Source organism: Mesocricetus auratus, unplaced genomic scaffold, assembly GCF_017639785.1.
Source record: "Mesocricetus auratus isolate SY011 unplaced genomic scaffold, BCM_Maur_2.0 Super-Scaffold_100037, whole genome shotgun sequence".
In the NCBI taxonomy this organism is placed as follows: Eukaryota; Metazoa; Chordata; class Mammalia; order Rodentia; family Cricetidae; genus Mesocricetus; species Mesocricetus auratus.
The window spans coordinates 6,281,690-6,295,964 of NW_024429215.1; the positions used below are offsets into that span (position 1 = coordinate 6,281,690).

The window sequence follows — 14,275 nt, forward strand, 5'->3', positions numbered from 1 at the left end:
GTGGCTGATACTGTTCAAAACAAGTCTCACTACTCATCCCAGGCCGGCATGAAATTAACTAGGTAGCCCAAGATGGCCATGAAACAAAAGAAATTCTCTACACTCAGCCTCCCATGGGTTGAGATTATGGATCTGTGCCTGAAATTTTTCTCATTTCATGGCTTTGATGAGTAATGTCATTAAATTCTTACTCAGTATAAAGCCTTCCCGTCTGCACCATTTCTCATTTCACTTGATTATTGACAAATCTGCTTTAATTCCAAAATATATGATGTTAGTAAAATGCAGCCAAGTTCACAGAGACCCTCAGAGGTGTCTGTAGGCAGGTAGAGGGTCATTGATCCTCATTATTGGGAACAGGACCTGGTCGAGCGACTGCCAGAGCAGCGTATACACTGGGCTCCTCTGTGGCTTCTCCTGCCTGGGAGGAAGGAGGTGCAGCTGTCCCCTGTCTGAGTGACCTGCTGCACAGCTGGGCATAGACCACATCTTGGGGCTCCTCAGATTCAGCAGCCTGGAGTGGGAGACAATGTTAAATATGTATATGCTTGACATGCTGGATGCTGAAGGCATGGGGAATACAGGACCAACCTGGGTGTCTGTCTCTCTGTCCTCTTCTGCTTGTTCATCATTTGTTTCTGGGACTTCTCTTGATGTGACAGAAGGATGGACAGCTTTTGTCTTCCTGAGCCTGGAGTCCTTCACCTGGGCATATGTCTCTCCCTGGGGGTCTTCCTCAGATGGTCTCTGTAGCAGGAAAAAAGTGAGGTATAGATAATGTCACCTTGTTCCTCTGTGACTTTCCCCTGGCCAGATTTCCACAACAAGGCCACAGTGACAGTTCAGATGACAGCATCCCTGATGGGAACTTCCGGGGCCTCCTTCCTACAGTTCTGGCCTCTCATCCTGACACTCTAAACATTGCTGTCTTAGCGGTACCCACAGAGTCCATCTTCATGAAAACCCATATCTGGGGCCTGAAGAGATGGCTCTGTAGTTAAGAGCACTGACTGCTATCGCATGGCACCAAGATTTGCTTCCCAGAACCCACATGACGACCTACATTCATCTATAACTCTAGTTCCATGGCATCTGACACTCTCTTCTGACCTCTGGGAGCATCATACAGGCATGCAGTACAGAGACAAAGTGCAGGGAAAACACCCTCCCCCAAAATAAAATACAAAACAAAACCACACGTGTTTCTGCCCAAGTTCCTTTGGTTCCTTTGCCTGCAGATGCTATTCTGTTAGACGTTTCTGTGGGCTTCTCCATCTGGGCTGCCCCTCAGATGACAACCAGACAGATGCCAAGGAGTCAGAAGCAGACAGCAGTGATGAGACCCATAATCCCAGGAACCCCAGGACAGAGTGAGGCCACTGCACACAGGAGCCAGGTTGGTGGAGAAGGGAGGGGTCAGCTATGGATGTTGTTGAGGGCCAAGCGAAGGAGAATGAAGAAGGCTGTCTGGACTAAAATGGGCCCTTAGTTCTTAGCACTGCAATTGGGACAGGGACCTCACCGAAGTGTCCATCTTGACCTCATCCTCAGGTTTCATGTCCTCCACTGAAGCATCTGTCATAGCAGAAACACAGAATGTCTCCTGACCAGAGTCTAGGGATGTCTCAGGTCTCAAGTTTCCTGCCTTACTAGAGTGGGGACAGGGAAGCAGGGAGTGTTGTAATGTCCCAGGGTTCATAGTGTGAGTTCAGACACAAACAGCAAAGACCTCAGAACCTCTTCACCACCCCTGCAATGCTGAGACCTCAGACTCCACCCCAGGACCCTCATTGTCTCACAAAGGCTTTCTTCCTGGATGGCAGCAGCTAGGTTGGATCTGGAAAGACAAGGAGGTGTTGGTTGGCAGTGAGTTGTGTCAGGAAGGTGGGGGTCTATGTCCCTGGCCATTAGTTACCTCTTCTTGCGGCCTCTGTCTCTGGTTACTGGCTCTGCGTCTCCTGCAGGAAGTTGCAATTCTGTCCCTTTCTGGGCTGCAAAAGAGATGAGTCTCAGCTAGTGGTGGTGGGGCCACCCCCAGGCATTTGCATGGAAGGAAGGAAGGGAACTTTACAACAGGGGTGAGTGAGCAAATGTCCCAGGACATGGTAAAGGTTACAGAACCCCTGATGTCACACAGGTTCTGAGATCACGTGCTTTCTGATCTGAGACATGCAAGTGTTTCTAGACTCCCCAGGCCCAGTTTGAGGAACCCATCCCCACCTGAGACCTAGGTCAACCACAGTGAACTCACCTTCCGTTTTGAACTTTCTCTGATGCCTTCGCCGGAGAAGGAGAAAGATGAGAATCAAGAGTAACAGGAGGAAGGCCACAGAGACTCCGATCAGAGCTTTCAGGTACTTTTCCAGACCTGAGGTACAAGGGACACCATGAGTAGGGACTGTTGATGCTTATCTAAGCACCTACTGTGTGACAGAACTATGGTGCACTCATCATCTGCCATCCTCACAATCATGCATCGAGCAATTGTCTCTTCTATCCCCAGAGTTCACCTGCCTCAGATCACCTGACTGGAAGTGGCAGAGCTGGGAGTTGAACCCAGGACTCTGACTTCCACCTCTTTTCTCTCCACCTGAGCTGAGCCTCAGGAGCTGGAGGGAAGGAGCAGGAATGACCTGCCATGATCCTGTGTCCCACCCTTGCCCATGTCACCACCAAGGTGGGACATTCCTACTGCAGACTCAGGATGTGCAGGACTCCTGTGTTATTAGAGCTGACATCCAAGGCCAGCACAGAAAGAAATTTATACAGATGGGCCAGGCCTCTCCCTTTATAGCCGGGGAAACAGCAGCCAGGTCAGAGTGGGAAGGACTTGTCCAAGTCAGCATCTCCAGAAGCTGCTGTTTCAAGCCCATAACTATTGCCCATCTGGGTACCACATCCAATAGGACTTTTACATAGGCTTCTCGTCCCTGAATCAATGAGGTGAGAGGTGTGTTCTCAGGACCCTAGAGGCAGATGGAGAGGTGAGTGTCTGGGATCCCTTCCCTCTCACTAAGTACCTGCTCCATCCTCCAGACTGAGCCAAAAGATCTCTCTCTGAGCACAATCTTCTGTAACCTAACCTCTGTGTCCTGGGCTTCTGGGGTCTCTGATGGGGTCTCTTTCCCTCCCACACTCACAAGCTGAAGTGACAGAGAATTCAGGACTTCAGTGGATGCCTGATACTTACCAGCTGTTGGCAAGGGACTTGAGGGTGGTGGGATGGAGGCTCCAATGTGACCTAGGAAACAGAACAAGAGTGGGTTAGGGATAGATGCTAATTCAGGAATCTGCCTCTGCCGTCTTTCCTAGATCTGACCTGTATCCTCCCCAAGATCCTCCTGCTGTCTACCCCAAACCTAGATTGCGATAGAGGAAGCAGTGCACAGTACTTGAGGGACCGTGCTCTCATCCATGTATCTGCAGGGAAACTGACTTCTGACTAATGCTTCCTATTGTCGCCTTAATCCCGACCAAGTCAAGGACTCTCCTAATGTTTGGTCTGTAAGTCACCCTGAGAGTTCAGGGTCACCTCACCTGTGACAGAGAGCTCCACAGGGAAACTGGCATGTGACAACATGTAGGGAGATGAGTCATGAGAACTATAGCACCTGTAGGTGCCTGAGTGGGCAGAGGTCACGGCACTCATGGAGAATTCTGCCTGGAGCTCCCCATCTTGTGACTTGGATTTCATTTTCTGGAGTTGGTGTGTTGCTCCCTCCTTGGACAGAATGAAAGTGTCAGCTGTGTATGTTGACTGACACAGCAGGGTCACGTTGTCTCCAGACTGCACTGTGGAGTTCGGCTTCACTGAGAGGGAAGGTCTGTCAAGATGCTGTCCTAAAGAGAACAGAGATAATGAGAGGCTGTCTCCAATGCTCTGATCCGAGACTTCACACAGGTCAGCTCTGAGCACCTGTGACTCTGTCTTTTCTCTGCCTTACCCTCTCTCCTGCTCTCTGTGTCTCCATCTCTTCCCAAATAAGATCCCTTTCCTCATCCCAGCCATCAGCTCTTAGGTCCACATGAGAACTCATGCAGAGCTTAGGTACCAGATTGAATCTATTTAGTTGCTCACCTATGATCAGGATGTCCACAGGGTCACTGGCGGCTGACCACTCAGAGGAGAGGTTGTGTGCACCATAGCATCTGTATTGACCTCCAGTAGAGTGGCTCACAGGGTCCAGTGTGAAGTTGGTCAAGGAGAGGCCAGACTGGGTCCTCTGGCCATAGAGCTGGGTGAAGTCTGTTTCTCCCACCTTGTACAGAACAAATCTGTCATAGTTGATGTCAGAGCAACACTGCAGGGTGAGGTTCTTTCCAGGGTCTAGGATATGACCTTGGTGAGTCAGCAGAGAGGGCTTCTTAGACAGGCCTAGAGGGAAGGTGACAGGCTGGTGATTGGGGACCTGGTTTCACAAGCACTGATCCCTGCCCGTCCTGTTCTGCACATGTCACTGCTTCTCCCCAGGTTTGGGGCTCTGGCTCAGCCACCAGACCCATCCTTTTTCACTCTGTCAGTCTTTACCTGCAACCAAACAGTGGGACAGGTCCATGGCAAAGGGATTGGGGTGTCAAAGAATGATTGGTCAGTGATGGGGCTTACTCACCTGAGATGTGTATTTCCACGGGCTCACTGGGTACTGACCACAGCTGTGGCTTTTGCTGGTAGTAACCATAGCATCGGAATGTCCCTGTGTGGTTGGGTGTTACATGATCTTTGGAGAACAAGGCTTGGTACTGCCCAATACTGGGATTGTAATGCGAGTTCAGGGAGCTGAGGAACTTCTGATCTTCCTTGGTGAGAATGAAGTTGTGATATCCTACCCATGAGACACACTGGAGAGTCATGTTCCCTCCTGAGGTCACTACAGGACTGGGCAGTGCTGTCAGGCGTGGTTTATAGTCATAGAGTCCTAGGAGGGAAGGAGCAGCCTGTTACATGGGCTCACTCAGTCACAGTGCTGTTCAGGGCTAGGCTTTGGGAGGGAACACTCCTGAGAGCAGAGCCTGGGGCTGGGACTCTGACTGTCCCCTCACCTGTTACCACCAGTTCCAGGATGTCACTGCGCTCTGACCAGCCAGCTGAGCTGTAACAGTAACAGTGATATTGCCCCCCACTGTAGTCTGCAACAGAAGGAATGGAGAATATGAACTTGTTCCCAGACTCCTTTGGAGTCTGTGTACCCCAGGATTGTTGGCTTCCCTCTTTATGCAGAAAGCACATTTCTGCATCCTGGGTTCCCTGACACGAGACGTTCATGGGGCTTCCTGAGGCGACCACAGTGCCTGACTCAGCCTTGATGGTGGGTTTGTGGAGGGTCCCTGCAAGGAAATAGGAGAGGAGGAGGTGGGTCTGTTTAAAAGTGACACAGGACAGAGAAAGTCACAGTTGCAGGAGGCACTTTTTTTTCTATGTAATTTGTTCTCCTTTCAGACAATATATCCTGGCAGCAGCCCCCTCACTTGCCCTCTCCCTGAGATCCGCCTCTCCTCTGTTTCCCTTCAGAACAGTTCAGGGTTTCCCCGGATATTAATGGAACATGACATAACAACATGCAGTAATATTCAAAACCTCTCCTATTAAGACTGGAGAAGGCAACCCAGTAGGAGGAAAAATGTCCCCTGTGTAGGCAAAAGAGTCAGAGACTTCCAGACTCCTATTGTTATGAGTCTAACTAAAAGGCTAGTCTGGCTGTGCTTGTGCATGCCTTTAATCCTAGTATGCAGGAGCCAAGCACAGGAAGATATGCGTGAGTTCAAGGCCAGCCTGGTCTACAGAGTGAGGTCAAGACACAGTGAACCTCAGAAAACAAAAATAAAAAGAACCCAGGGTAAATCAGCACAGCATGTGTGCAGAGGGCTTAGGGAAAACCCATGCCTGTGCCTTGATTGCTGCTTTAGTCTCTGGGAGCCCTCATGGTCCCGCTGAGTTTATCCTGAGTTCTGTGTTCTCCTGGTGTCCTGAGGGCTGTGTGGCACTTCCTTTCTGTCTGAGTTCTTGTAGATGTTATTTAATCTGATCCAGAGTAACAGAGGGATCCATGAAGATTCCTGTCTGTCCTGGACCTCCTAGACTCTGCTGTCACTGTGTCCCCTGGATTCTGTATACTGTGTCCCTCTGTCTACCACGATCTGTGTCTCTGGTCTCAGGAGCCCTGGCTCCTCACACACACACACACACACACACACACACACACACACACACACACTGAGACCACCCTCAGCACCTGTGTCATTTCAACATCATTCTAGGGAAAGGCTGGGGTTCCTCACCTGAGAACAGGAGCTCCAGGGGGTCACTAGGTTCTGACCACACCAGTGGTTGGTTACTGTCAAAGCTGTAACATCTGAATGTCCACCTTTGGTTGGAGGTCACAGGACCCACATGGTGCAGGGCATAGTACTGCTGAGTGTTATGGTCATACTTTGAGTCCAGTGTCCAGGATTGCTTCTGTGGTCCTTCCTTAGTCAGAATGAACTTGTGATACCATTGATTTGATTCACACCGCAGGTTGACTTTCCCTCCTTCAGTCACCACAGGGCTTGGCTGGGCTGAGAGTCTGGGTTTACTGTAGGCCCCTAATAGAGAAGGAGGAATCAGTTTAGTGTCCTCAAAGAACTCATTATCCTCCAGGGATGGAGGAGGAGTCATCCCTGTGTACAGAACCACTTCTTGACAGTGAAGCCTGATGCTGTGGACTGTGATTCCTCTCACCTGTCACCCCCAGCTTCAGGGAATTACTCTGCTGTGACCATCCTCCTCCATAGGTCCAATATTGACAGGTATATTGCCCTGCCTCTTGAGAGCTTATTTTTGAGATTGAGAATTCAGCCTTGTTCTTCGGATTTGGAGGAATCTCTTGGCGCCTGTATTTTCCATTTTTGTACAGACGATATCCTTGGGCTCCTGTGGTCCCCTCACATAAGAATGTCACTGTAGTCTGTACAGAGACCACAGAGTCTGGCTGTACACTGAGGATAGGTTTGAGAGTTCCTGCAAGGAAAAGATCAGCTAGGACGCCGGGCAGCCACCCTCAGATGGCAGCACCTGATCCCAACCCTCCTTCCTTCCCCAGGGTCACCACTCATGTGCTGGTTTCCATCCTCACTTCCAAGCCTGGCTCCAGGAATGATGAGAAGTGATGTCAGGACATCTGCAGACACTCACTCACTCACCTGCCAGCACTGGTGTCCCATGTCGCAGACTCAGTCCTGGAAGAGAGTTCCCTGTGAGAGGTTTGTCCCTGAAGCTTGAGAAGGTCCTCCCCTCTGCAGAACCTCCTGAGAGCCTGAGGTTTCCTAACTGAGCAGTGCTGGGCTGAGGGGTAGCATCAACCCCAGAGCACAGCGTCCCCTCCCCCTCTGCACATCTCACCCAGACAGAGCAGAGCTGTGAAGGTGAAGGTCATGGCATCTCTTCCTGGAGGCTGCAGCTGTGCTTGTGGACAGAGCTACAGAGACTGTCTAAGGGACAGGAGACACAGGGTGTGGCCTCTGGAGGCAGTGCCCTCCCTATGACAGGGTTGTACTTCAGCAGCCCCACAGGAAGGGGAACTGCCCTCCTCAGGCTCCAGGCTCTGGCTTCCCCAAGTCTGTGGCTAGGTCAGGCAGAAGTCTCCATCAGTATTTAGTGGATGTCATTTCTAAAATCCCATCAGGGTCTGTCTCCTTCATCCTCATCTTTGTCAGCACTGGGTGGTAGCAGGCACGAATGAATATTACACATAAAAAATACAAGTTTTCAGGTCGGCTTGCTTTTTTCCTGTTCATATTTTTTTATGTGATATACTTCTTCCCATTCAAAGTGTTTGAAGGTTTCTCTGAAGGGTCTCATTGCCCACATCTACATGGAATAACATGTATAATCCACTTCCTCACAGTCTCAAGTGCTGCCGTACAATTGTGAACTAGGGACTGGAGAGATGACTCTGAGGCTAAGAGCTGTGGCTTCTCCTCTAGAGCTCTTGTGATCAATTTGCAGCATGGTGATTCACAACCATCTATAATGAGATCTGGTGCCCTCTTCTGGTGTACAGGCGTACATCCAGGAAAACACTGTACATATTAGTAAATACATCTTTAAAAAACATATCACTTGTGCACACTTTTTGTATGTGTTTGTTCCTTTTTGATGTGTGTACTTTACAAGTTTAAATGACACTTATTTATTTACACATATTTCTTAAATTGCACTTATGTAACAATAATAAATTATGTTTATTATTTATTTTATTTTTTAAAATTTAAATAGCTTGCTTCACATGTCAATCCCAGTTCCCTCTCCCTCCCCTCCTCCCGGACACCCCCCATCCCCCCCAGCCTCCCACCCTTTCGCTACTTCCTTCCACATAGGGGATATCTAGAGTCTATCATTTCACTCAGGGCAGGATCCAGGCACTCCCCTAAGAGTCCAGGCTGAGAGAGCATTCCTCTTTGTGTTATGAACACACGAAGTCCATTTGTACACCAGGGATAAATACTGATCCATTGCCCAGGGCCCCATAGATTTAAAGCCTCCTCACTGACCATCACATTCAGGGGGTCTGGATCAGTCCCATGCTGCCCTCCCAGCTGTCGTTCTGGGGTCCAAGAGTTCTTCCTTGTTCAGATCAGCTGTCTCTGCTGGTTTTGCCAGCCCATTCTTTGCCAATTTGCTCGTCGCTCCATCTATCTGTGTCAATGGGTTCAGTTCAGTGTTTAGCTGTGGGTGTTTGCTTCTGCTTCCATCAGTCACTGGATGAGTGTTCTAGGATGGCTATAGACATAAAGTTCATTATCAGGAATGGACATTCAAGGTGGTCTCTCTACTATTGCTTAGCTTGCCAGTTGGTGTCATCCCTTTAAATCACTAGAGGTCTGACTGGTGCCAGATCTGTCTTCTAACCTGTGATTCCCTCTTCCTCCTATTCTACACCCCACTCAACCTTCCTGTTCACCCATGACCTACTCTCTCTTCCTCTTCTCCCCCTCTCTTCTTCTCAGCTTCCACTCCCCCCACAACCCTTGCCATGTCCCAAATCTGTTCAGAAGATCTTGCCTCATTCCTCTTCTCTTGGGTACCATGCATATCTCTCTAGGTTCTTTCTTGTTTCCCAGACTCTCTGTCAGTGGAAGTGCAGACTGGCACTATCCTGATCTAAGATCCATATATGAGTGAGTACATACCATGTTTGTCTTTTGGTGACTGGGTTACCTCACTCAGGATGGTTTCTTCTTAGTGCCATCCATTTACCTGCGAATTCCAGGAATCCATTGTTTTGTCTGCTGAGTAATACTCCAGTGTGTAAATGTAGCACATTTTCTCTATCCACTCTTCAGTTGAGGGACATCTAGGTTGCTTCCAAGTTCTGGCAATTACAAATAATGCTGCTATGAACATAGTGGAGCAGATGTCCTTGTTGTATGAACTTGCCTCTTTTGGATATATTCCTAGGAGTGGAATTGCTGGGTCTTGTGGTAGACTGATTCCATTTTCCTGAGGAATCTCCATACTGATTTCCAAAGTGGCTGAACGAGTTGGCACTCCCACCTGCAGTGGAGGAGTGTTCTCCTCTCTCCATATCCTCTCCAGCATAAATTGTGTTCGGAGTTTTTGATTTTAGCCATTCTGACAGGAGTAAGATGGTATCTCAGAGTTGTTTTGATTTGCATTTCCCTGATGGCTAAGGATGTTGAGCACTTTCTTAAGTGTCTGTTGGTCATTTTAGCCTCCCCTATTGAGAATTCTCTATGTAGTTCTGTAGCCCACTTTTTAATTGGATCCTTTGGTATTTTGGAGATTTGCTTCTTGAGTTCTTTGTAAATTTTGGATATCAGGCCTCTGTCAGATGTGGCGTTAGTGAATATCTTTTCCCTTTCTGTGGACTGCCTTTTTGTCTTGTTGACTGTGTCCTTTGCCTTACAGGAGCTTCTTAGTTTCAGGAGGTCTCATTTGTTAATTGTGGATCTCAGTGTCGGTGCCACTGGTGATATGTTCAGGAAGTGGTCTCCTGTACCAACTCTTTGAATATTATCACCCCCTTTCTTTTCTATGAGTTTAAGTGTGGTTCGATTTAAGTTGAGGTTTTGATCCATTTGGACTTAAATTTTGTGCAAGGTGACAGACATAGATCTATCTGCAGTCTTCTGCATGCCAATGCCCAGTTATGCCAAAACCATTTGTTAAAGATGCTTTCTTTTTTCTATTGTATAGTTTTAGCTATTTTGTCAAAAGTCAAGTGTTCATAGGTGTGTGGGTTAAAATCAGGGTTTTCATTTCGGTTCCATTGGTCTACCTGTCTATTTTTGTACCAATAATATGCTGTTTTTAGGACTATAGCTCTATAACAGACCTTGAAGTCAGGTATGGCGATGCCTCTTAAGTTCCTTTATTGTATAGGGTTGTTTTGGTTATCCTGGGCCTTTTGTTTTTCCATATAAAGTTGATTAATCTTCTTTCCAGGTCTGTTAAAAATTGTGCCAGAATTTTGATAGGGATTGCATTGAATCTGTAGACTACTTTTGGCAAGATTGCCATTTTTATTATGTTGATCCTACCAATCCAAGAGCATGGGTGATCTTTCCATTTTCTGGTATCCTCTTTGTTTCTTTCTTTAAAGACTCAAAGTTCGTGATATACAGGTCTTTCACTTCCTTGGTTAACATTATCTCCAGATATTTGATGCTGTTTATGGCTATTGTAAAGGGTGATGTTTCTCTAATTTCTTTGTCTGTCACTTCATCATCTATATATAATAGGGCCACTGATTTTTTTTGAGTTTGCCTTGTATCTGCCACTTTGCTTAAGGTGATTATCAGGTCTAGGAGTTCCCTTGTGGAGTTTTTCGGGTCACTTATGTAAACTATCATATCATATGCAAATATTGAAAGCTTGAATTCTTCTTTTACTATTTGTATCCCTTTATCTCCTTTTGTTGTCTTATTGCTGTAGCTAGAACTTCAAGTACAATTCTGAAGAGATATGGAGAGTGGACAGACTTGTCTTGTTCCTGATTTTAGAGGACTTGCTTTGAGTTTCTCTCCATTTAGTTTGATGTTAGCTGTTGGTTTTCTGTATATTGCTTTTATTATATTCAGGTATGCTCTTGTTATCCCTGATCTCTCTAGGACCTTTATCATGAAGGGGTGCTGGATTTTGTCAAAGGCTTTTTCAGCATCTAGTGAGATGATCATGTGGTTTTTCTTTCGCAGTTTGTTTATATGGTGGATTACATTGATAGATTTTCTAATGTTAAACCATCCCTTCATTCTTGGGATGAAGCCTACTTGATCATGTTGGATGATTTTTCTGATGTGTTCTTGAATCCGGTTTGCTAGTATTTTATTTAGTATTTTTCATTGATGTTCATGAGGGAAATTGGTCCATAGTTCTCTTTCTTAGTTGTGTCTTTGTGTGGCTTGGGTATCAAGGTAATTGTTGCCTCATAGAAAGAGTTTGGCAGTGAGCCTCCTTCTTCTATTGTGTGGAATAATTTGAGGAGTATTGCAATTAGCTCTTCTTTGAATTTCTGGTAGAATTCTGCACTGAAGCTATCTGGGCTTGGGCTTTTTTTTTTGGTTGGCAGACTTTTGATGACTGCTTCTATTTCATTAAGGGTTATAGGTCTGTTTAGATTGTTTTTCTGCTCTTGATTTAGTTTTGGAAGTGATATCTATCCTGGAAATTGTCAATTTCCTTTAAATATCGAATTTTGTGGAGTACAGGTTGTCAAAGTATGCCCTGATGATTTTCTGGCTTTTCTCAGTGTCCTTTGTTATGTCCCCCTTTTCATTTCTGATTTTGTTAATTAGCATGCTCTCTCTCTGCCTTTTGGTTAGTTTGGACAGAGGTTTGTCTATTTTGTTGACTTACTCAAAGAACCAACTCTTTGTTTCATTGATTCTTCTCAATGTTTTCCTGGTTTCTACTTGTTTGATTTCAGCCCTCAATTTGATTATTTCCTGGTGTCTGCTCCTTCTGCGTGAGTTTCCTTCTTTTTTTTCCTAGAACATTCAGCTGTGCTAATAGTTCTCTAGTGTGACTGTTCTCCAGTTTCTTCATGTGGGCACTTAATGCTATGTACTTTCCTCTCAACACTGCTTTCAGAGTGTCCCATAAGTTTGGTTATGTTGTGTCTTCATTCTCATTGAATTCCAGGAAGTCTTTAATTTCTTTTTTTATTTCTTCCTTTACCCAGGTATGGTGCAATTGTGCATTGTTCAATTTCCATGAGTTTGTAGTGTTTCTGCGATTTGTGTTACTGCTGAATTCTAATTTTAATGCATGATGGTCTGCTAAGATACAGGGGGTTATTCCAATTTTTTTGTATCTGTGGAGGTTTGCTATGTTTCCTATTATGTGGTCAATTTTAGAGAAGGTTCCATGTGGCGCTGCGAAGAAGGTATATCCCTTTGTATTTGGGTGGAATGTTCTATAGATGTCTGTTAAACCCAGTTGGGTCATAACTTCTATTAGTTCTTTTGTTTCTTTGTTAAGTTTCTGTCTGGAGGTCCTGTCTAGCAGTGAGAGCAGAGTGTTTAAGTCTCCTCCTATTAGTGTGTGAGAGTTTATGTGCGATTTGAGTTTTAGTAATGTTTCTTTCACGAATGCTGGTGCCTTTGTAATAGGGCGTAGATGTTCAAAATTGAGACTTCATCTTGATGGACGTTTCCTTTGATGAATATGAAATGTCTTTCTTCATCTCTTTTGATTGATTTTAATCTGAAGTCTAGTTTGTTAGATATTAGGATTGCTACACCTGCTTGTTTCTTGGGTCTGTTTGATTGGAAAATCTTTTCCCAACCCTTTACTCTGAAGTAACGTCTGTCTTTGATGTTGAGATGTGTTTCTTGTATGCAGCAGAAGGATGGGTTCTGTCTTAATATCCATTCTGCTAGTCTGTGTCTTTTTATAGGTAAGTTGGGACCGTTGACATTGAGGGATATTAATGAGCATTGATTGATGATTCTTGTTTGTGCTTGATTTATTGGTAGTGGAGTTATTTTGTGTAGGTTCTCCTCCCTTTTTCTTTTGGTGTTTGGTAAAGTGGGATTATCTTTTGTCTGTGTCTTTGTGTGAATGTAGTTATCTTCGTTGTGTCTAGGTTTTCCTTCCAGGAGTTTCTGTAGAGTTAGATTCATGGATATGTATTATTTAAATCTGGCTTTGTCATGGAATATTTTGTTTTCTCCATCTATGGTAATTGCAAGCTTTGCTGTATATAATAGTCTGGGCTGGCATCCTTGTTCCCTTTGCGTTTGTAGGACATCTGTCCAGGGTCTTCTGGCTTTCATTGTTTCCATTGAGAAGTCAGATGTAATTGGGATAGGCCTGCATTCATATGTTACTTGGCCTTTTTCTTTAGCTCCTCTCAATATTTTCTCTCTATTCTGTAGGTTTGAGGTTTTGATTATTATATGGCTAGGTCCAGCTTATTTGGTGGTCTGTAAGACTCTTGTATTTTCATAGGCATATCCTTCTTTAGGTTAGGGAAGTTTTCTTTTATGATTTTGTTGAATATGTTTTCTGTACCTTTGGGCTGTACTTTTTCGCCTCCTTCTATGCCTATTATTTTCAGGTTTGACTTCTTCACGGTGTCCCATATTTCCTGGATATTTTGTGTTAGGGATTTGTTGGTTTTGAGATTTTCTTTGGTTGACGACTGTATATCGTCTAATGAGTCTTCAACACCTGAGATTCTCTCTTCTATCTCTTATATTTTATTGGTGATACTTGCATCTGTAGTTCCTGGTCATTTACCAAGCTTTTCTATTTCCAGCATCTCATTCTGTGTTTTCTTTATTGTTTCTGTTTCAGCTTTCAATCCTTCAACTGTTTGAGTTGTTTCCTTCATTTGTTTGTTTGTTTTTTCTTGGTAATCTTTAGATTCCCCCCATTTCATGGATTTTTTTGTTTGTTTTTTTTCTTGTATTTCTTTAAGGGACTTCCTCGTTTCCTCTTTGCGGGTCTCTATCATCATTATAAAATAATTTTTAAGGTCTGTCCCCTTTGCTTTGTCTGTGTAGTGCTTTTCAGGTCTTGCTGGCATTGGTTCCCTAGATTCTGGTGGAGTCATGTTGGTCTTTCTCTTGCTGAGTGAGCTCTTATTCTGTCTTCTTCCCATCTCTCCTTCCAGTGGGTGCAGGTGGCGTCTTTCTGAATCTACTGGTCTCCTTCCTTCCTGAATCTGAAGCTGGGGACACTGACACTGAAGCTGAAGCTGAAGCTGGGATCCCCAGAGGTTGGGGCCTGGAAGGGCTAATGTCTTTCCTTTATTGGCAGGTCTTCTGGATA

The 14,275-nt window shown here is 45.5% G+C and overlaps 1 protein-coding gene across 1 annotated transcript; it reads right to left on the bottom strand.

Moving 5' to 3' along the window:
• Positions 1–236: 236 nt before the first annotated feature.
• LOC101825271 (leukocyte immunoglobulin-like receptor subfamily B member 3) lies at positions 237–7,500 on the bottom strand. The gene is made up of 15 exons (XM_040733925.1): positions 7,379–7,500; positions 7,180–7,215; positions 6,719–6,997; positions 6,277–6,582; positions 5,041–5,325; positions 4,611–4,916; positions 4,079–4,375; positions 3,538–3,840; positions 3,191–3,241; positions 2,252–2,368; positions 1,916–1,991; positions 1,800–1,837; positions 1,523–1,575; positions 592–747; positions 237–514 (listed from the first exon to the last, which is right to left on the bottom strand). The coding sequence occupies exons 1-15, from the start codon at positions 7,410–7,412 to the stop codon at positions 335–337; spliced, it is 2,517 nt and encodes an 838-aa protein (XP_040589859.1). The 5' UTR covers positions 7,413–7,500; the 3' UTR covers positions 237–334.
• Positions 7,501–14,275: the final 6,775 nt, after the last annotated feature.

Coding starts and splice junctions, on each gene's coding strand:
- LOC101825271 (XM_040733925.1), bottom strand. CDS start 7,412: ATGACCTTCACCTTCACAGCTCTGCTCTGTCTGG. Junction 7,216..7,378: donor CACAGCTCTGCTCTGTCTGG/GTGAGATGTGCA, acceptor ACTCTCTTCCAG/GACTGAGTCTGCGACATGGG. Junction 5,326..6,276: donor CCTGGAGCTCCTGTTCTCAG/GTGAGGAACCCC, acceptor ATTTCCTTGCAG/GGACCCTCCACAAACCCACC.